We start from the raw sequence: 23,489 nt of genomic DNA, 5'->3' as shown, positions 1-23,489 counted from the left end.
CTGCCTTGCTCAGAGAGTCCTGGACCAGGAGAGCTTCGGTTGCTGTTTGTTCAGCCCTAGCACCAGGTGGAGACTGTGATAACCTCCTAAACTTTTCCCACATTGGATGATGGTAGTGTGTGGGAGCGAGTAGACAAAGGAAATGCATGGGGAGAGAGAGCTGGAAGTAGAAGCAGATGGATATTCACTTACCATGTGACAGTCATGAGACTATATACTAGCTGGCCTCCACAGTCTGAGACCCTAAGCAGCACCCCCCACCTCTAATGGGGGATTCCCCCCCAAATAAGCCAATGATTGAAAATTATGGTTGTAAGTGGGTCCACCCACTGTACAAACTAAGGAATCATCCTTAATGCCTTACTTCCTTATGCTCCTCTCAGCCCTATAATGAAGGAGGCCCAGACTCTTCTTCAAAAAATGAAGGTTTTATTCTCCAAATTCTGAAAGTGATGCTTTTTGTATATATTTTTATCGTAAAGATACTGTACAGAGGGGTTGTAGTTACCTGAGTAAGGTAATGAGTACATTTCCTATGGAGCATTGTTATCTCCTCCTTTGTTTTTCCCCTACCATCCCTTCCCTCCCCACCTCCACAACTCCTCCTCCCCCACCCCCAAGGTGTAAAGTTCATTTTGAACATAGTACCTTGTACGTCTCATTGTTACAATGGGTCAACCTGTATCCTTATTTCAGCATTTTGTTATTTCCCTTCCCCTCCCCAAATTAGATAAATGTATATACAAGATGCAGGGCACCAGAATCAAATACAGTGAAAACAGGGATTATACCATGAGAGAAGAACATACAAAAGAAACAAAAAAAATCACATATACATTACACATGTATGTACATATACATTAAAAACAACAGCAAAAAGATAAAACTTCTTGTGTCTCTATCTTGGGGTTCATTTCACTTAGCATCATCTTATATGGTCATATGTACATAGCTTTTGACCTTTTCTGCTCATTCTAGGCATATACTAGTTATTGCAAATAAGGGACACCATGGGACCTACGTTTCTTTGGGCCTGGCTTACTTCACTTAATATAAATTTTTCCAAGTCTTTCCATTTTCTAACAAATGGGGCAATGTCATTCTTTCTGATGGAGGCATAGAATTGAGAGTGTTGCTTAAGACAATAAAATGGAAGAGGCCCAGATTCTTCTTCAAAAAATGAAAGTTTATTCTCCAAATTCTGAGTGATGCTTTCTCTTCTGGGGTAGGTAGAATTGTAGGATGATTCCCCACCTCTCAATGACTCTCATTCTTATATAATCTTGAATCTGGATGGACCTGTGAATATAATGAGGCAGTGCTTTCATTATTATTTTGTGTGATAAAAGGGATTTACAGAGACTTAATAATAGTAATTATTGGGCTGGGAAGGTGGCTCAGTGGTAGAGCGCTTGCCTTGCATGCCTGAGGCCCTGGGTTCAATTCCTCAGCACCACATAAACAAAAAGAAAAAAGCCGGAAGTGGCGCTGTGGCAAGTGGTAGAGCGTTAGCCTTGAGCTGAAGAGCTGAGGGACAGCGCCCAGGCCCAGAGTTCAGGCCCCATGACTTGACCCCTCCCAAAATAATAATAATAATAGTAATCATTTGATTTCATGATAGAGAAATTATTCAACTAGTCCTAACCAAATCAGTGTCTCTAGAAAAGAATTCAGTCTGAGTGACAGAAACATTGTAAAACATTGAGAACTCAGCCACATCATGAAGAGATAGGTTTTTGCTATATAGCCCAAGCTGGCCTTGAATTTAAGATCTTTTTGCCTCAGTTTTCTGAGTGCTTGGATTATAGGTATGTGGCATTACAACTTGGCTAGAGAGGTTGCATTGAGGAAAATTAGTCTCTGAGAAACCAAGAAAGAGCAGATAAGAGACAAAGAAGAAGACAAAAACAAGGGAGCAGAGCATTGTGAAGTGAAATAAGGAAGGTTGAAGGATAGTGCTGAACTAATTTAAATGCTGTTCTTAGCTAAGAAAAATGTGGGTTCTCTGACTTGTGTGACCTGGAGATCCTTCCCAACCATTGGCAAGAACCATTTTGAAGAGGTCTTTTCTTCCTTGCTCCTTCCTGCAGGCTGATTGTGGATGTGAGGGCAATCTACCATTGACTATGCGGTGAGGGCAATGCACTCGGGGTAGAAGAGTGACAGGAAGGAAGGAGCTTACATTTCCTTTAACCTGAGATAATTTTTTAAAAACTTGTATTTTTATTATTTTAATAGGTTCATTTTATAGGTTCATTGTGATATTTCTTTTTCTTTCCAAATTTTCTTTATAATTGTAAGCAGTTGTACAAAGGCATTGCCACTTAATGAAGCAGTTTATAAACATAATATGCACACAGTCTACATTGAACAAATATATCTCTTCTTCTCTATTCCCATTCCTCTCCTTTCTTCCTCTTTCTAACAGCATTTGGTGGGTTTCATTACACTGTATTTTTACCCTCAGACCCCTTCTCTCTCCTGCTACTTTGGGTTCATTCAGCCTTCTTGGTTTTTCTGCATGGAAAAAAACCTAAAGCTACAATCTTAAGTCTTTGTAATTTTCTTTTCACTATTGTCATAGTAACCTCGTGGACATCTTAACTAGGATTTTGGATTTGTAGATTTGGTGGAGAGTTGTGGTCTGATAGTTCCTATTTCCTCTTTGAAATTGGAGATCTGGTTACCAGAGATTAAGTGAAATGTGTGTGTGTGTGTGTGTGTGTGTGTGTGTGTGTGTGTGTGTGTGTGCACGTGCACACACACATGCGCACCACACGGATATTTTAGGAGTGAAGATGGTTCAAAGAAATTATAGTAGGAGACAGAAAGTGGGAAAACAGAGAAATGTAACAAGGCAACATGGAAGTTATGGGGGATGGACTTGAGCTGTGATGAAGATGAATTTCTAGTGGCATCAGTTTTGTTTTGTTTTGTGTTTCCAGCAGAGCTCAGTCAGTTGGATTCAAGCAGAGACAATGTTAATAGGTAGGATGTTAATGACTATGGTGGAAAAACAGAGGGACAAAGGTGAAGCAATGGACCATGAAATCTCAGCTGGACATGGAGATGAGAGAATTACTAGAGTGGTGACAAAGCCTCACGTGAGAAATTATGGGCTCTGGAAGATTGGTGGTTGTCAGTAGAGAAGGGAAGAGGGTAACACAGGGAATGCATGAGCTTTAGGTAACAGGAGTCTGTCAAGAGTGTGGAAGAAGCACTGGTGTGTGCAGTACCCCAACTCTGTGGTGCAGGGGCCATGAGTGATACAGGTATTACCCCTCTCTTCAGAGGACATACCATTCTTTTTGGGAGAATGCTGATTTGAGTTCATATAAGATTTGGGAGAGTATTCGAAGAAGTTGAGAATATAAACATATCCTGATGTCAGAAGAGGTGACATAGGAGAACAAGGCTCCTCTGAAAAGCTAAATCACAGGTTGGGATTTGTTGCCTCTTAGGAGTGTTTCTATAACACCTTCCAATATGATAATTCTACAATGGCATGCCTTGTAACTTTCTTTTTGTTTATTTTTTTCATTAGTTTGTCTTCTGCTTTTGTGACCATTTGGAAATAGGACCTAGAGAAGGTAATTAAGAAAAGATGTCATAAAAGTGGGTCCCTAATCCAATAGAACTGGTGTCCTTATAAGAAGAAGAGGAGACTAGATGTTAATCTGTTTCCACCTGCTTTTCCGCACATAGATCATATGAAGGTACAGTAGAAGGAATCTATTTGCAAGCCAGGAAGACAACCCTTTCAGGAAACTGAATCTGTCAGTACCTTGAATTAGGATGTCTGTGCCCAGCACTGAAAAAATACCTGTTGTTTAAACCAATTGTGATACTGTGTCAATAGCACCTCAGGCAGATGAACACATGCTCCTTTCTCCAATATTTTCTCAAACCATACTCCCATTTCTCTCATTATTTACTTTCTAGCTTTTCTTAACTCTCACATACAGGCCCTGTATCCAGTTAGATGGTCAGCCTTGGCTCCAGCAGTGTTGAATTGCTTACAATTCTTTGTGTAGATTATACTGCATCATATTGGGACCTTACTCGTATTCTCTCCTCTAACTAACTGCAGATGAGTAATGAGAGGTGAGGGGCAGGAGGTAGTGGGTGTAGATTGACTTAATGAAAATTGTTTAATCAATTATTCCTTGGTAGTGCTGGGAAAATCAAATCCAGGGCCTTGCACATGCTAGGTAAATGTTCTACTACTGAACTATATCTCATTCTGAGAAGATTATTTATAAAGAGGGGGAAAAATCCCAAGTAATAGCTACAGTGGGGAACAGAAGATATCATGAGCAGAGAGGATGAAAAATATAGTGATAAGAGGGTAGATGCTCATTTCTTAAAATTAGAGAAGTCTCCCTTTGTCAAGGATCACTTAGCATTTGCAGAGACTAGGATAGCTTAGAGCTAGAAATCAGGGAGGCTTTTGATTGGAGCAAGAAAGGAATTGCAAAATCGTTATGAATAATCAAAGGAAAGAGACCTGGATCATCTACCAGGAATTCAGTCAGAACCCCAAGAGAGAAAGAAGCAAGTGCAAGGTGTTCTAAAGTAGCACTAAGGTTCAGTCCTGTAAGCAGTTGTCTTCCACCTCAAGCCTCCACTTTCCAAGGCTGTCTGTTTTGTTACTTTTTCTATCCATCTATCTATCTATCTATCTATCTATCTATCTATCTATCTATCTATCTATCTATCTATCTATCTATCTATCTATCTATCTATCTATCTATCTAATCTATCTATCTATCTATCTATCTATCTATGGGCCTGGGCGCTGTCCCTCAGCTCTTCAGCTCAAGGCAAGCACTCTACCAGTTGACCTATAGAGCCACTTCCAGTTTTCTGGTGGTTAATTGAAGAGTCTCATGGACTTTCCTGCCTGGGCTGGTTTTGAACTCGATCCTCAGATCTCAGCCACCTGAGTAGCTAGGATTACAAGAGTGAGCCACCAGTGCCTAGCTCATTTTGATACTTTTTCAAGAGAGGGATTCTGGACCATGCAACTTTATTCATGGGGAGGTTTGCATCTCCCATGCTGCAAACCTACTGGGCCAAAGTTTGCATGCATGATCCTTCTTTCAATATTCTCTATCACAACTGAGGTAAGAGGAAAACTTTGAACACTTCAGTAACTATTTAGGAGAAAAATAGTCTAAGAGAGGAGAATATGATGCTTAATGTCAGCCAGATAATCTGTTACCTAAGTACTAAGTACTAAGTACTGTTTATGCTACATAGCTTGCAAGCCCACAAAATATGTACACTTTACCCAGGAAACCCAATGTTCTCTCTGTCTGTCTGTCTCTCTCTCTCACACACAGAGTAAGGTGAGAGTCTGGTAACAGGCTATGCCTCCATCACCTCCTAAACTCATGGACCCAGAGACCCAGGGATCCTCTCTGGCCATTGCCTTTCCTGTTTCAGTACCTTACCCTGTTTCCTCAGTCTTTCTCTTCTCCAATAAGTCATATGGGGCCCTAAAGGCTAATAGTTTGAGGGTACTTGTTGAAGTCCCTCTGGATGACCTTCCTCTGTCTCCTTTTTAGTGAGGGGGTGATGTAAGGGTTGAGCACAAGGCCTTATTTGCTAGGCAAGCCCCCTACCACTTGAACGATGCCTCTAGATCTTTTCAGCTTTAGTTATTTTTCAGAGAGGGTCTCATGATTTTGCCCAGAGCTGGCTTCAGATGGTGATCCTCATATTTACAGCCTCCTGTGGACCTGGGATGACAGATCTACACCACTATACCCAACTGGATTGAGCAGACTTGCCTTGAACCATAATCCTCTCAATCTCCGCCTCCTTAGTAGCTGCAATTGCAGGCACGACTCACTGTGCCCTGTCTCCTTTGGCTGTTTTAGCCCTCTAGTGAAGCTCTGATTTTAGCAGAATCAGACCCCTCCTAGCTCACCTGTGAAGGTCCACAACTGAAACCAAGTCTGATTGTCTAGCTATAGCCAGTCCTTGAGTGTATGCCTCTGTTCTCCCCTAGCATAAGCCCCTGCTTTCTTTCCTCTGCTCAATATCCCTGCCTGCTGCAGCCTGCCTGACTTCTCAGCCTGTTTCTTCTGTTTAATTATCCCAAGAGAAGCTCCTTCTATGTGGGCAGGCATTGTGTAGGCAGGAGTTCAGCACAGAAGCATATGTGCACATCACAGAAATGAAAGGAAGACCCTGAAAGCTGTGGGGGGAAGGCAATCTAAGCAGAAGCAGAGGGAGATGCTGAGAGGCAGGGTCACCCCCAAGGACTCAACTGCAGCGGGTTTCTCTCCTATAGCAGATCCCAGCTCCATGTATGCTAGGGGCAAAAGCAGAAGGAAAGTTCTGTCTGTGAGGCATTGCTCCCAGCCAGTCACTGGTGCTGACCTCAACAGAGCTGCCTTCGGCTCTCATTTAGCACAGCTTCCTGCGTCATGTCTCAGCATTACCACTGACAGATTTCAGTCCTTGCACAGAAGTGCAAACAAGAAGTTTTCACAGACGAGTTCAGATGACCATTTCCCAGTAGCATTCTTTTTCTAAAACCTTTTTATTAGCATGATTAGTTGTGTGGGGGAGGGCTCATTGTGATATTTCCATACATGCATCAAAAAATACCCTAATCAAACTCACCTCCTCTCTCATTTTCCCTTAATCCATCTTTCCCATTTCTGAAAACAATTTCAACAGGTTTTATTGTTCTATTTTTATGCAGGCAGATAAAATGCTTAGGCCTTCTTCACTCTCCTTTGTTCTCTCAATCTTCCCTTCTTGATCCTCCTTCTCCATCCCCCAGCAAATCCATTATACTTTCCTGTCATTCATTTCCTTGGTGTATATTAATTGTACAAGGGAGTTACACTATGATATTAAACACCTGCATAGTTTGTAATTTGATAAGATTATCCTTCTCTATTGTTTTTGTTCCTTGCTCTGCTTTCCTCTATTATTCAATAGCTTCCAGTGACTTTCCTTAAGCCATCCTCACACACAGACGCAATGTATTTTGATATCATTTGCTCCATCTTATTCTCTTTTCATCTCCCTCTTCCCTTCATCCTCTCAAACAGTCTCACAATTACAGCTATGTTTTCTTTTTTTGTCTGTCTACACATTTTTAAGTCTAGATTCTGCATATAAGAGAAAATACAAAGTATTTGTCCATCTGAACCTAACTTACCTTCTTCAACATAATGATTTCCAGTCCCGTCCATTTTCCTTCAAATGACATAATTTTATTCTTCTTTATGACTGAATAATACTCCATTGAGTTTATGTACCACATTTTCTTCATCCATTCATCAGCTTTAGGGGATCTGGGATGTTTTCATAGTGTGGTTATTTTGAAAAGTGCTGCAAGGAATATGGGTGTGTAAGGGTCTCCATTATTTCCTGACTTACATTCCTTCAGATATATGCCCAAGGGTAGTATTGCTGGAGCATATGTTTATTTTTCATTTTTTCAAGAAACTTTCATTCTGATTTCCATAGTAGTTGTTTACATTCCTAGTAGTAGTTTACATTCTTACCAACAGTTTATGAGTTGCATTCTTGATAATGATCATTCTGATTGAGCGAGGGGAAATCTGAATGTTGTTTTGATTTGCATTTCCTTTGTAGCTAGGGATGGTGAATATTTCTTTATGCATTTATTAGCCATTTGTACTTCTTTTGAGAATTGTCTGTTCTGTTCATTTGCTTATCTATTAGTTGCATTGTTGGTTCTTTGAAGCTATAGTCTTTTTTGTTGTTATTGGTTGTGGGGCTGGAACTCTGGGTCTGGGCACTGTCCCTGAGCTCTTCAGCTCAAAGCTAGCACCCTACCACTTGAGCCACATCTGGCCTTTTCTGCTTATATGGTGCTGAGGAATCAAACACAGGGCCTCATGTATGCAAAACAAGCACTCTACCACTGAGCCACCTTCTCAGCCCAAAACTATAGTCTTTTTTAGCTCCCTGTATATTCTAGTTATCAATCCATTGTTAGATATATAGTTGGCAAAGATTTTTCTCCCATTCTATAGGCCTATAGGCTATCTACTTACTCTCGTGACTATTTTGCTCTGCAAAAACTTTTTTAGTTTGGTGCAAACTCACATTTCCACTATCTCAGTTGATGAGTTATTGGAGTTCTAGTCAAAAAAATTTTTTGCTTATGCTTAGATCTTCTAGTGTTTTCCTGTAGAACTTGAATTTATATTAGTACAGGACAAGAGACAGGAATCCAATTTCAGTGTTCTTTATGTGGATATACAGTTTTCCTAGTACTATTTGTTGAAGAAGCTGTTTTTTGGTTTTATTTTTCAACAGATGTTTTGGAAACTTTGTGAAAAAAATCAGCTAACTGTAACTAGGGTGGCTTATTTATAGATGTTTTAGTTTGTTAGTCAAGTGTCTGTTTTTGTGCTAGTACCATTTTGTTTGTTACTGTGGCTTTGTAGTACAGTTTAAAGTCATATATTGTGATATCTCTGGTGTTGATTTTATTTTGCTCAGGATCACATGAGCTATTCATGATACTCTGTACTTCCATATGAAATTTAGGATTGACTTTTTTTGCCTTTGTAAGGAATTCCACTGGGATTTTGATGGAGCATTACATTGAACATGTTGATTACTTTAGGTATTATAGCCATTACATAATACCGTTTCTGCCGATCCATGAGCGTGGGAAGTTTTTATACCTTCTCATGCCTTCTTTGATTTATTTCTTCAGTGATTTATCATTCTTTGTGCCTCAGATTCTATTTCTCATTGGGTAATTCTCTGGCTTTCCAAAGCAATGCAATCCTGAGGACAAATAGGAAGTAGGCAGAGGAGGGAAGGATTGCCTTGCACCCTCTGCTGGCCGAGCCTGGCATCACTTACACAGCCCAGAGGCCAGCAGATACCTGGGCTGAGAAGCTGAACAACCTATATCCAGGAACCCTCAACAGCAAACTGCAGCTAGAAGGATATGAGTAATAGTCATAGGTGCCACCATTATTAAGAAGTCACTAATTCTACACATCAGTAGACAGTTTTAATTCATTTGCTAATTTATATTCAATTTTCTAGCATTTGCTTACTTTACCACTGCTAGATTTTGTAGAGCAGACTAATAAGTGATATTTCAGAATGAAAACCCAACGCTGACTGGCTCCAATTACCTGAGCTTTCCCATCTCTTCTACTTTAAAACCAACTGAACACTTTCTCTGATTTGGGCCATGTCTCTGATGCCATTTTTTACAGGCCATCTTTGATCCTAGCATTGGGCTAAACACCCCCTTCAGTCCCAAACCAGCCAGGATCCACCCACGTTGCCTCCTGCCCCTGGTGTGCCCTTGCTCTCTCCCTGGGTTGAACAGTCCCTCTTCCTGTGAATCCTAAGCTTGATACATTACTTCCATCTGTCTTCCAGAATTAGCATCCAAACACTAAGAAAGAAAAGGGTGGAGTAAGTACAAGAAGCTTCTATAGGGGAGTCGCTAACAGGGAAAATACAGGCGTATAAGTCCCAAATCCTAGCCAGGCCAAGGTAGCCTGTAATCATAACCCAGGAAAGGAGTGGGTGGGGCCCTAAATCCTGCAGGATTTAGGAAGAGAGCTAAGCCTCAAGCCGCAGTGCTCTCAGCAGGAGGGCCTTTGAGTGGCCTGGATCCATTCCAAGAAATCTAGCAGTGATGCTAAAACCCCTGTTTCTCACAACTGTATGCATGCAGATCCCCCCTCCCCCCCTTTCAGCTGGAATTGGCAGCTCTTCTCCAGAGCAGCAGGTGGTCCCTTGTCTTTGGCTTGAAGCCTGGAGAGCACACTTCATCACGCTGGGCAGCCTGTCAGTGACTCACAAACTTTGCCTTGCACCACTAGTTCCTTCTCTCCTGGTTGCCATAGTTACTGCTCACAACTGTCATCCCAGCCGAGGAAGAAGCTTGCCAGGCTCTGGTCTCAAGCTGAGGCAGTCCCTTTCCTTATCTCCTTCCAAGAGAAATTATGACAGATCTGGGTTTCACTGCATTTAACTTAGGAGCTCGGTAATACTGAGCAAATGATAGCATCTTGGAGCCTCACTTTCCTCATTTCAAAATAGGGCAAACAATGACATCTTTCTCATATAGTTGGAAGAATGGAGACAGTACGCTGGGGCCAGGGTCTGGTACACATAAAGTTACTTCTCAACAAATCAAATTTAGTGGGTTGTTTGTTTGTTTGTTTTTTGCTGTTGTTTTTGCTTTATGGGCTTCAGTTTGATTTGGAAAAATGAGCATAATAGTGGAAAACTTTCTAACACTGTCATGAGAACCAAATGATATGTATGTATAATGGTTATGTTTTTCTGTAATTATTGTAAAAACTTGGACATTTCTTGATTTTTGCAATTTTTTACTTAAACTTTTTTTTAAATTGTATCCATCAGAGGGCTTGAACTTATGGACTGGGTGCTGTCCCTGAGCTTTTTTGTTATTATTGTTGTTCTTGTCTTTTGCTTTCTGCCGAAGGCTAGCGCTCTACCACTTAAGCCACAGCTCCACTTCCAGAGATGAGTCTCACAGATTTTCCTGTCTGGCAGGCTTCTAACCCGCAGTCCTCAGATCTCAGCCTCCTGAGTAGCTAGGATGACAGGCGTGAGCTTTGGGCACCGGCTTCATTTAAGCTTTTACTTACCTATTTGGGGGGAGTGTTTAATCTCAATTGTGGTTTGTGACATTTCTGTTCTCTTATTTATCTGTGCATTTCTGTATATCTGGGATAAGGCCTCTGGCCTTTGGATCATGGTGGTTATTATTGGTATCCACCTTATTCAAGGGGGCTCTTGGGTCTGCTCTGGCACACTGATCATTCTCCAGATTCCAAGACTCAATTCACAGAGTTCTCTATCTCGAACTCACTGTGAGAGTGGGATTCAGCCCTTTTTCCCCCAGAGACTGTGACTGACAGAATTTTGTATTCAGATGTGATTCTCATCAACATGGCAGTTGTAACTGAGGTTAATAGTTAGCTGACCTTAAAATAGAAAAATCATTATGGAGTATTCAAGTGGACCTAATCTAGTTAGATGAGCTGTAAAAAAGAAGAGGTGTTTCTCTCAGTCTGGTTGTAGAAGTGGAACACTTGTACAATGGGAGAGATTTAATGTGCCTTGGTTGGCCTGAAGATGCCATGTATCAAGGAAACAGGAAGCTCAAAAAGATGGAATTCTGGCAGTAGCATGAATAATCTCTCTCTCTCTCTCTCTCTCTCTCTCTCTCTCTCTCTCTGTCAGTCCTGGGGCTTGAACTCTGGGCCTTGAACTCTGGGCCTGGACACTGACCCTGAGCTTCTTTTGCTCAAGGGTAGCACTCTACCACTTGAGCCACAGCGCCACTTCTGGCTTTTTCTGTTTATGTAGTGTTGAGGAATCAAACCCAGAGCTTCAAGCATGCTAGGCAAGCACTCTACCACTAAGCCACATTCTTAGCCTGAGGGAGTAAATTCTCCAGAGGCTTCAGTTAAGAGCCCAACTTCTCATTACCATACTCATGTAATTGTAACCCCTCTGTACAGTATTTTTACAATAAAACACATACACACACACACACACACACAGAGCCCAACTTGCTTAACACATTGACTTCAGTCTTGAGAAATCTAAACAGAACCTGTGTTTCTGACTCACAGAACTGGGAGGTAATCAATGATTGCTGCTTAAAATTTGGAAATATGTTACCGTAGGGGGAAAACAAAAACAAAACAAACCTAATAACTTCAAGGATGTCATACATTTTTTCAGTCTTGGGATTCTTTCTTCTTAGGTCCGTAGCTTGTTTCTTCCATTCTAAGCCCTTGCAGGTAGATACACTTTATTTCTAAATGACTTGTTGGTGAAAAACCTAGGATCTCTGGGCTTTCACAAACAATATCTAAGGCAGAGACTTTTTAATCATTTCTTTTGTTTTCCCTCCCTCCCTTTCTCCCTCCCTTTCTCCCTCCCTTCCTTCCTTCCTTCCTTCCTTTCTTTCTTCCTTCCTTCCTTCCTTCCTTCCTTCCTTCCTTCCTTCCTTCCTTCCTTCCTTCCTTCCTTCCTTCCTTCCTTCCTTTCGCTGGTCTTGGGGCTTGAACTCATGGTCTGGATACTGAATACTAGTGCTCTACAATTTGAGCTACAGCTCTACTTCTGGCATTTTGCTAGTTAATTGGAGATAAGAGTCTCATTGACTTTCCTGCCCAGGCTGGCTTAGAACTGAGATCCTTACATTTCAGCCTCCTGAGTAACTAGGATTACAAGCATGAGCCACTGGAATTCAGCTTCTGTTTTTGACCCTACAATTCAAAAGAGTTTATGTTTAAGGGCTGTAAAGATTTAGGTATCTTCTTATGGTAAGGGGAGGGATAAAATGTTTAAACACCTAAATGACTATTTAATAAAATTTCTTGCCACATATTTGTCTTATACGTAATATGTATATCACTACATGATATATACTATCCACATATATACATAGTATATATACTTATATATACTACATATACATATACATAATACATACTATATATGTATGTACATAGTGTATATACTATATTTGCTTATATACACTATGTATGTTATATATTCTATAAATATCAAACACTAATGTTTGATACATATTAATTAATGTTTTTTTCATTTACTCCAGGAAGTTAAAATTGTGTTCATTTCTGCCCATCCTGGCCTAACTTTACCCCCAGGAGTAGCATTTTCTGGCAGAGAAAAATGAATATCTGACCTGGAAGAGAGTTTTCTGCATTTAGAATATGCCAAACAGCCAGCTGTCATTCTGTGCCATAAACCAGGATTCTAGGTCATGGTAGGAAGCACTTCTAAAAGAGCCTTCACTGGGGATAGACATACACTGTGTCATGTGTCAACAAAAAGCTTATTCTCAGTTCCATGAATCCTCAGGTACCATCAAAATGGCTTTATAGAACACCCTTCTATTCTGGTTCAACAGGATTTGAAGTCAGAGATAGTAGAACAATCTGAGAAATGCTCAAACATTTTCCAATGTGAGGCATGTATCTGGTTCAACATTCCTCACTTTGGTTAACAAACAGTATCTGTGGTATTTATGCATCTGCTATGTGCCAGGCACAATTTTGGCCCTAACAAGACCTAATGTTGGCCTTGTGAATCTTACACCTTGTAAAGAAGACATCACAGAAGAACTACATAATTTTAAATAATTCAAGAAAAAAGTAATCTCTCCTGTGACTTGTCAGTCACTCAGTTATACATATAAAGTTTAACTTAACAAGTTGAGTTCTTTTTAAAATACTACCAAGTTGGAAATGGAAATGTGGTTCAAGTGGTAGAGCATCAGCTTTTAGTGAAAATGCTAAGGGAAAGTGCCCTGGCCTTGAGTTCAAGCCCCAGTGCTGGCAAAATTAATGATAATGATAATGACAATAATAATAGATAATATAAAATAAAATACCATCTAGCACAGCTCAGATCTGAAGACATGGAAATGATGTCAAACTTCCTTAACATCTTTCCTACCCCAAACCAGTAACTTCCAAATGTACCAAAGTTACTCCAAAACTCCCAAAATGTTCATCCTCATCTCTAGTATCCTTGATCATGATATTCCACTCCATGTAGTCTATACTCTCCCTTCTCTATTTTGAGATAATATTTTTTATCAAAAGGAGGGCTTGATACCGGACAGCTCCAACATCTGGTAGAGATAGGACATGACCAGGAAAAAGATATAGGGAGGTAATGTCCCCTTGGAAATGACTCTGAATGCAGGAAAACTTTGGCCTTAGGAGCCAGGCCTGGGACAGAAGAAGAAAAAAGAAGAGATATCTGCTTTGGCCCATAAATTATATGGAACCCCTAGCGTTCACCATGCTGAAAACCGATGCTGTAGTGTGGGATCTGATGGGCAGCCTAGGCATGTGAATATATCCATACAAGCTTGTGCACATTTACAGTCATGTCATGAATAAACTTTCTTCACTTTGACTCAGTACTGATTCTCTATTTTCCAAGAACCCCAGCATTTTGGAATCCCTCTTTTGTCAGCTACTATTCATCTTGTGCCTCTCACCTTTGTGACTCAGAATTCCAACAGAATTCATCCTGACCCACCGCTGACTTTGCTCTTTCTTTCCAGTCCACAGATGCTTTGTAAAGAGGCGAATACTTTATTGAAGTGCATCTTGAAGGGTACACTCACCAACCACCCACGTAAGGAATATTCAAAGAACACCTTGGACTGGGCAAGCTCTGGATGTGCTTTTGTGCCTTTATAAGCATATGAACACCTGTGGAGGTGAATCTATTGCTATGTGAGTATCAGCAAATGTGTGCTTAGGAGATGCATGATGGCATGTGTACATATTTTCGAGTCTGCAGGTGTTATACGTGAAGAAGCACATGTGTTCTGAGAATAGGAATTATAGAACATTATGTGGAATGTACAGTCTTATGCCAGCATGTATATGTGCATCTCTCTCTCTTTGTGTGTGTGTGTGTGTGTGTGTGTGTGTGTGTGTGTGTATGTGTGTGTGTGGTAACTGGTGAGTGTGAGATGAATGTGTGCTATACTCTCACATCTCTAGCTGGGCATCTATGGACCAATTCAGTCAAGTTGTCTATGTCTATGACCCGATGAAAGGCTGGCAGAATTTCTGTAGGTAAGCTTTCTTACAACTCTAGATTCACTTGGAGATGGGAGACCTACGGTCAGGGATGAGTTCATTGTGGGCCTAGGGGTTTCTCTCCATCTTTGGAAGTTCCCTCCCTGGGCTCGCCTTCATCATCAGCCTCTACCACATACTCAGGCATTGGCCACTCTCGGGTCTGCCACTCCAGCCTTTCGATGCGGTAAGCAATCTTGAGTGCGCTGGATTCCAGCTCAGCCAGGAGGCGAGCAAACTTGGTCTGTAGATCATCAAGCTGCTGGTCGAGACCTTTCAGCCGGGACTCAGTGGCTTCCTGTAGGGCAATCTCAGCCGCCTCAGCATTCACATCCAATTTGTTCATTTTGAGCAGGATCTCGCGGCCCTTTTCCTCCATGACAGTCTGGGCTTGTGGATACTCACTCAGCACCTCCCGCAGGTCCTCCTTGCTCAGGCAGAACAAGTCTGAATAACCCAGGCTCTTGATGTTGGCTGTACGGCGGTTCCCAGACATGTTTCCTGTGGCCCGTGGACAGACAGGTGGGAGGATAGTTAGCAGGGGTGCAGGGAGGTGATATTTCACTCCACAACTAGAAACCCACTTTCTCATTTGTGCTCTTTTTCTGCCTCATTAATTCTTTCATTCAATAACATACTGGTGGCCAGGGCCTTGTGCCACCAGCCTCAAAGAGGAGATAGGCATTTAATGGGATAGTTACAGAATTGTATGGCAGTTGCTATGCCCATTGGGAACTGTGGGAAGAACCCCTGCAAAACTGCAAGGCTGGGACTTTAGGGAAGTCTGAGGGAAGAGATGCCTGAATTAATTAGAGGATATGGGTAGGAGGATGGCAATTGTACCAGTGGAGCAAAGGGATGGAGGTAGAAAAGGTGGATGTTAGCCAGGTGCTGGTGGCTCATGCCTGTAATCCTAGCTATTCAGGAGGCTGAGATCTGAAGATCCAGGTTCGAAGCCAGCCTTGGTAAGAAAGTCCATGAGACTCTTATCTCCAATTAACCACTAGAAAACTGGAAGTGGATCTGTGGCTCAAAGTAGCAGAGTGTTAGCGTTGAGCAAAAAAAGCTTAGGGACAGCGCACAGGCTCAGAGTTCAAGCCCCCTGACTAACCCCTTCCCTGCCGCCCCCCCCCAAAAAAAAAGAAAAAGAAAAAAAGAAAAGGTGGATGTAGAAGACATATATGGTTCAGAGGGGCTTAAGTACAGGGTGCAGAGAGAATGGAAAGACAGAGTCAGGTCACGCTGGACTTTATAAGCCAATGCAAAGCATTTAGATTCTCTGCTGAGGACAATGGAAAACTATCAGAATCTTTTAAACAAGAGAAGAGAACTGAATGGGATCATTTGCATTTCAGAAATTTCCCTGTGATGAGATATAACATATCCTACTACATAGGGCTGAAGAGAGTTAAAAACAAACTACTGTGTAGTATCTGGCCTGGCCTGCAGCTGATGATCAGTAAATAAGAATTTCTTCTTTTCTCTTTCATCTTCCCCCCCCCCCAACTACACACACACACACACACACACACACACACACACACACACACACACACACACACACACACACACACACACACACACACACACACACACACACACACACACCTCTACTTGGCTATGAGAAAGCTATTTTTGTACTGATCCCAGTTCTGTATATTTGCTCCTTTTGTAACTTTGGGCAAGTTACTAGCCCTCTCTGATCTATTTCCTTTCAAATGAGGATCACTACTACCAAGTTTACAGGACTATATGAGAATTTAATAAAATGATCCACGTGAAATACTCAGAACAGGGTGAGTGGTTAGCATGTGAGAAGTGACAGCTGTTGTTATTACTGTTTCCTCCATTGGTCTGGGTCTGTCTTCTTCCACTGGTTTGTGGGTACTCAGTTGTTGCCCACAGGACATATACTCCATTTTCCAAGGACCTGCCCAGCATGCTGACCTTTGTGCAGCTTTTTCTCAGGGAGCAGAGCTCTCTCTCTCTTTCTCCCTCCCCTCCCCCCCCCCCCCCCCCCCCGCCTCAAGCCCTATGTGACTCAGGTAAGGAGCAAATTTCCTTACTTTACATACCCTTAAAATACCATCTTGTCATAGCATTGGGTTCTGCTAATCCCATTCTCTTTGCCAGTGTTCTCCCCAAGACAAATGCTCAGGATCTCACCTTTGATGTTGATGATGCTGATCTCCCCAAAGTAGAGCCCTGCACCCAGTACAGCATACTGTGTGACACCATCATCTGCCACCACAGCCAGCTGGCCTTCCCGGATGATGTACATCTCTCGTCCGATGTCTCCCTTGCGGCATACATATTCACCCGGTGAGTAGGTCTGGGGCTGCAGTTTCAGAACCAGCTCCTCCAGCAGGCTGGCCTCACAGTTCTGGAAGATCTGTACCCGGCTCAGAGTAGACAGGTGTACAGACACTGCCACTTCTGCTCTTAGGCGCTCAGGCAAGTGTTGTAAGATGGCTACTTCATTGGTCATCTTCTTGTTGATCTGCAGGTGTTGGTACCTGGAAGAGAGGCAGAAGCATTTCCTGATTGGCACTATCCATGCCTGCCTCCACCCTTTCCATCAGAATTCAGCTCAGCCAAGAGCCAACCATAGTGAGGCGTCGAAGGGGCCATAGGAGTTGGGAATAGCTACCTGATCTTTCTTAGCCAGACTTCTACTTTACTTAAGGCATAGAAGATCTCTGTCACTTGACAATGAATAATATCACAGAGTCAGCCATCTGCTGGCTAGTCTCAGAGAGCAAGGTACAGGGTGGTAGGGAAGGTAAAGAGTAGGCAAGGTGGGCTGGGAAGGTGGCTCAGTGGTAGAGCGCTTGCCTTGCATGCCTGAGGCCCTGGGTTCGACTCCTTAGCACCACATAAACAAAAATAAAAAAGTCGGAAGTGGCGCTGTGGCTCAAGTGGTAGAGCCGCTAGCCTTGAGCTGAAGAGCTGAGGGACAGCGCCCAGGCCCAGAGTTCAGGCCCCAGGACTGGACCCCCCCAAAAAAGAGTAGGCAAGGTAGTGGGATGAGGAGTGAAGGGGTGGGGTGAGGGAGGGAAGAGTAAGGAGGTACAGGGGAGTGAGGGTGTGGAAAGGTGAACAATGAGGAAGGAGGGGTGAGCATTGAGGAGGTGGTAGGATAATGCCCCTTTTCATTAAATCCTTCCCCAGCCTTCTGAGCCATTGTCTCAGATCCAATAGATCTACCAGTGATTATCACTTTTTTTGTTTGTCTGTTTGTTTCCCCAGTCTGGGACCTGAACTCAGGGCCTAGGTGCTGTCCCTTAGCTTTTTTTTTTTTTTTTTTTTTTAGCTCAAAGTTGGTGCTCTACCACTTGAACCACACCTGACTTCTTCCAGCTTTCTGGGTGGTTAATTGGAAGTAAGAGCCTCTTGGAATTTATCTCTCTGTGATTCTCAGATCTCAGCCCCTTGAGAAGATAAAATGCCAGGCGTGAGCCACATGGTGATCTCCTTGGAGGAGAAGCAGTTAAGTTCTGGCACAATGCACTTCCCTGGCCTGATCCTGGAACGCTGTGCGCTCACCAATCAATCACGCGTCTCTCCAGCCTGCGGTTCACATGATGGAGCTTCATGTACTTCTTCACCAGCGCGTGGTCAGGGTAGAAAGCCGCATCGGCCGTGTTCATGTTATAGATGACAGAGCTCATGCTACCCATGATGGTGGCGAACCCCATGACGGCCAGCAGGAAGTCGCCCACCATGAAGAGGTATTCCTCTTCGCGCGCGGGCAGCGGCGTGTCGCCCACGGTGGTGAGGATCAAGGTGGAGAAGTAAAAGCTATAGAGGTACTGGCGTCGCAGGCGCTCAAAGCCAGGCTGTGCGGGGTCCGGGTACACCCATGCATCGCGTCCGAAGCCCAGGTACCGGGACAGGGCAAAGTAGAGACAGCTGTTCCAATGGATGACCACGAAGATGTACAGCATCAGCTTGGCGATGCGGAAGGCGTTTGGGTAAGCCGTGCGCGTCTCAGTGCGGTCGAAGGCCTCGAAGAGACGGGGCACCCGCAGGAAGCGGTTCAGTCGCAGCGTGGGGATGTGCGGGCCCAGCCGCACGTAGGCCGCGTCGGTGGGGACGAGGGAAGCCACGTCCAACAGAAAGCTCGAAGTGCGCACATAGCGACCCGCAATCCTACTTTTGTCCTCCACAAGGATGCCCTGGTCTAAGAATCCTAGGGGGGTGGGGTGGGTGGGTGGGTGGGATGGGGTAGAGGGGGGATGCGGTGTGAACAGAGACAGGATAGGCCAGGGCCAAGGAGGGAGAGCCAGGAAAGGATGTGTGTATATAACCATCCTCAAGTGGATGGCACAGAAGAGGCCTAGTAAAGTGCTATCACAGACCCTCCCCCCTTTCTTACTAAAAGACATTTTTGGGGGGGGTTATGGAACAAAGGGTTAGGCCCAGGGGCTCACTCACCGGTGTGGAAGCGCACCAAGATATCCAGTAGGTACAGCAGGTCACTTGTGTAGTCCAGCACAAACCAGACAATAAGATAACCATGCTGCAAGTCGGGAAAGCAAGCTCTGCAGGGCAGGAACAGAAGGGACTGGCTTAACGGCAGCTTCTGTAAGGTGCCAAAAGGTGGCCTAGGCCAGGTTCCTCAGAACTCTGCCTTGGGCCTTTCCCTGGCTTCATCCAACTCCTTCCTCCCCACCCACAAGCCCCAAGCCTCACTCATAGCCTCATCCCCATTTAAGGCCCCTCCTCTAGTATTCCACCCAAGTCCCCTCCCCCTCAACTCCAGACCTCCCTTTTAGCCCTCACCCCCCTTTAAGACTCCTTGTCTAGTGCTCCTCCAAACCTGCACACTATGATGATGAGGTTGTACATTACTGGGAAGACCATGGTGTTCAGCCACCAGTAGTAGTAATCCCCAGAGGGGTCCAGGACAGGCAGTGTTTTCCTGTGGGTGAGAAGGGTAAGAATTGCTTCATTTATTCACAAGACATTCCATATTGTGGTTGTGACTGGATGCACCAAGAGGAATGAAAGGGTGAGCAGATCACATACAGAGGACAGGATGATGACTCCTCACCTGGCTTTTGATGGGGCAGAGGGGCTGGACTCTGTGGTCTTCACTTTGCTGTCCTGGCTCATGATGTGGTCTTGGTATGCACAATATCCACCCTTCTGTCTGTAGAGGGCTTGCAGAGATGGGAGCTGGTATCAAACTGCCTGGAACAGGCTATCCTGGGGCTCCCGCTGTGACTTCTCTCTGTCTTTGAAGCTCTTAGCAACACAGCCAAGGCTCACAGTTACTGAAAGGGTGGAGACACTGTAGCTCTAGCGTCTCACCCTTGTCCCTGTCTCCCAGGGCCTTGGCTTACACCTGCCCAGCTAAACACCTTTAATGAGGTCCCTGGAGAAGTTGTGTGCTGCATGCAGGTGTGTGTGTGTGTGTATGTGTGTGTGTTGTGTGTGGCAGGGGTGCATGCTTCAGGAGGAAGCATGGTCTTTGTTTCTTTCTCCTCGTCCTTAACGGCAGGATGAGCTTATACGGGGGGGGGGGGGGGGGGGGGACTGGGGGGGCCTTCTATGAGAGGAGAACCGAGCTTTAATGTAGGTTCACTTTGTTTTACCTGTCCAAGTTCCCGGCTTAGGCCTATTTATTTAACACCTATTGGCTGAATGGATCCTCTGTGTCAGCTGCTAAACTAGTCTCCAGGGACAGAGATACCTCACATGTCAGACACGAACCCTCTATCTTTTCATTACTGACTTCCATGTTTACCTAACCTCATCCCCGCTGGAGAATGTGATGCAGCCCATCGAATGATGCTTTTGTCACCCTTTTTTTCCTGTCATCTCTGGTGTCTGATCCCACTAGCTATTCCATATGATTTCTGAATCTTCAGCTTCTTTTATTTGTGCCTTTTCTGTGAACATCTCTTTCATTCCTAAACAAAATTCGTATCATTTCTTCCTCAAAGTAGGTCATTACTGTGCTAAGTGAACAGGACATACCTTGTGCCCTCCAGAAGCTTACAGAACAATTAGAGGTAGACAGGTAATTACACAGAGGCAGTTATTGCCAGTACACATAAATATTGCTAGGTAAATGTACAGATGGTTTCTTATTGTGGTAACAGGAAAGTTCCCAACTGAGCTGGGCTCTGTAGGATGAACAGGAGTTAGGCATAGAGGGGTAAAATTATGGTGGCTTAAAAAAAAAAAAGAGGACAAGACAGGGAGAAATAGTGGTCAAAAGATGAGGTTGAATGATGGGCAGAAGCAGTTTAGGGAGGGCTTTGAAGACACTGAAGTGTTTTGCAGTTAAAGGATGATGTCAGATTATTTCTGGAAAGTTTCTTGGAAGGAGCACCTATAGTCCTCCATTGGTCTTTTGTTTTTATTCTTTTCTCTATAGCTCTGTTATGTCATCATTTTTTCCCTCTGTTTATTTGTTCTTGGCCTCTTTTATAGGCTCCACTGCCTATTCTAATTTTTTTAAGACTCTGTTGTAGGCGCTCTCTCTCTCTCTCTCTCTCTCTCTCTCTCTCTCTCTCTCTCTCTGCTGGCCGGAGCCTGAACCCAGGGGCTGGGCACTGTCCCTCAGCTCTTCAGTTCAAAGCTAACCCTCTACCACTTGAGCCACAGCTCTACTTCTGACCTTTTCTGCTTATGTGGTACTGAGGAATCGAACCCAGGGCCTCATGCATGCAAGGCAAGCACTCTACCACTGAGCCACCGTCCCAGCCCCTGTCGGCCCTCTTTTTTCCCCCTATCCTTGATTGCTGGGTGTTCTTGGTTACCCACAGGATACCTTGCCATTTAGAGGCTCGCAAGAACTCTCCCTGGGCTGCAGTTATTCATGTGACTAACTACACACTATATGTCACTACAGGGATATCCCAGAGTCCTCTTCACCTGTAACTGAGCTCATTCCTTCTCCTACTCATTGCCCTGTAATCTCTGTCTCTGTCCTTTCAGCCCCAAACTTAAAACTAGTATTTGTTATCATTGTATAACATTGTGGAAATTAAAAGATTCTCTGATGCACATCCCCTGCGACTGGTTTGACTCACAGGATAGAGTAAGAGTGATGTGGTGTGACTTCTGAGGTTAGATCATAAAAATCCATTCTGCTTACTTCTGGTACTCTTGGCGTGCTTGCTGTCTAGTAGTGTGCGCTCTCTCTCTCTCTCTCTCTCTCTCTCTCTCTCTCTCTCTCTCTCTCTGGAGGTTCTCCTTGGCAACCTTCCAACCACAATGTGGACCCTATTTAACACTTCAGTCTTTGAGTTGCCCCAGCCCAGATATGACACATGTGATTCCATATAATTCTAACCTCTAGCCCCAAACCATCCACAGACATATGAGTTTCCTAGACAAGGTTCTAGAGATTATAACTCAGAGACAAACTATTCCTATCATATCTTTTTGGAATTCTCAGAATTGGATAGCATAAGAAAATAGTGACTCATTCCTTTGTACAACTTCTTAAAGATAATAAAAACCAAAAAAGAAAATAGCAATTGATTTATGACACTAAGTTGAGGTGGTTTGTTACATAGAATATGGTTTGAATCATAATCCTCCAAGGGTTGTGTGTTGCAAGGCCTGGTGGACAGCTGATGGTGGTTTTAAGGAAGTGGTAGAATCTTTACATGATGGGGCCTAGTAGAAAGATGTTAGGTTTTTAGGGTGTGTCTTGAAGAGAAGGCATTGGGACCCTGGCCCCTTCCATTCATATTCTCTGCTTCCTGAAATGAACAGCTTATCTGCCATGTACCAGTTCCCTGCCATGATGGTCTGCCTCACAGCAGGCCCAAAAACATTGAGGCCAAGTGGTTATGGACTGAAATCTATGAAAGTCTGAGCCAAAAGAACCTTTCTTATTCTTTTTGTCTATCTCAAGTGTTTTGTCACAGCTATGGAATGCTCACATACCCAGCATGGTAACTACAACCCAATAAACATATTGAAATAGAAGCATTTTCTAAGCAGGTAGTTTGATAAGTTTTGACAATTGAACATGCCTGTGTATTAGCACTCACATTGAGAAACAAAGCATTACCAGTTTCAGGAGTTACACTCTTCCCCCTTCCAGTCAATGTTTTCCCCAAGGATAAGTACTGCTCTGACTTGTAATAACATAGTTCAATTTTGCCTGTTTTTAAATTCATATAAACGACCTGTGTTTAATAGTTCTTTCCATTCATTTTCACCCAGTCATAAAACCCTGCTAATGTCTACATATCCACTTCTCTACATTCTTATCCTATTTTAGGCCTCTTGAAGGACCTCTGGCAGTGATCCCTCGCTAGCAATCTGACCGTGTATAAAATTCTTTAAATCCCTGTCCCAAGGATAAAATCTAAACTCCTGCCATGGCCTACAAAACTCTCTAGTACCTGACATCTGTTACTGTTTTCAGCTTCATTTGACCTTTCCTGTGTATATTCCCCAGGCTGTGCTGATTGCAGTGCTTTAGCGCACCCTTTACATGCTGTCCATTCTTTTTTGCCTTTGTATATGTTAATCCTTTGGGCTGCAACTTAACATTTCTTTTTTTTTTTTTTCTTTTCAAATGCTTTTTATTTTGACCTCATTTTAGATTTAAAGAAAAGTTGCAAAAATAGTACCCCTACCCATTTTCTCCTAATGCCATCATCTTATATAATTATAGTGCCAACATGAAAACCAGACAACTAGACTTTATCTGAAATGACCATTTCTTTAAGTTTATGTCAGCATCAAACAGCCTCTCTTGATAGTCTTCCCTAAACACAGTGACTCTTCTTTCCCTCTTATTCCCTGGGCACATAAATCATCCAAAAGTGCTGATCTGACTCAGCTTCTCCTACTATAGATTTTACTATA

At 43.3% G+C, this 23,489-nt stretch overlaps 1 protein-coding gene across 1 annotated transcript; it reads right to left on the bottom strand.

Annotated features, from left to right (window-relative positions):
• Positions 1 to 14,703: 14,703 nt before the first annotated feature.
• Cnga4 (cyclic nucleotide gated channel subunit alpha 4) lies at positions 14,704 to 19,763 on the bottom strand. Its single transcript, XM_070035380.1, has 6 exons — positions 19,702 to 19,763; positions 19,468 to 19,569; positions 19,083 to 19,189; positions 18,192 to 18,837; positions 16,812 to 17,161; positions 14,704 to 15,146 (listed from the first exon to the last, which is right to left on the bottom strand). Exons 1-6 carry the CDS (start codon positions 19,761 to 19,763, stop codon positions 14,704 to 14,706), a joined length of 1,710 nt encoding a protein of 569 aa, XP_069891481.1.
• Positions 19,764 to 23,489: the final 3,726 nt, after the last annotated feature.

Source organism: Dipodomys merriami, unplaced genomic scaffold, assembly GCF_024711535.1.
Source record: "Dipodomys merriami isolate MVZ:Mamm:240054 unplaced genomic scaffold, mDipMer1.0.p SCAF_25, whole genome shotgun sequence".
NCBI lineage: Eukaryota > Metazoa > Chordata > Mammalia > Rodentia > Heteromyidae > Dipodomys > Dipodomys merriami.
Note: the sequence above shows the minus strand (reverse complement) of the source record. Positions and strands in the feature narration are given on the sequence as shown.

What these genes read in the sequence shown, in the direction of transcription:
- Cnga4 (XM_070035380.1), bottom strand. Translation starts at nt 19,763, where the DNA reads ATGAGCCAGGACAGCAAAGTGAAGACCACAGAGTCCAGCCCCTCTGCC. An exon ending in CTTGGTGCGCTTCCACACCG is followed by an intron (nt 18,838 to 19,082) that starts GTGAGTGAGCCC and finishes CCACCCCCCTAG; the next exon opens with GATTCTTAGACCAGGGCATC. An exon ending in GAGAGACGCGTGATTGATTG is followed by an intron (nt 17,162 to 18,191) that starts GTGAGCGCACAG and finishes CCTCTCTTCCAG; the next exon opens with GTACCAACACCTGCAGATCA.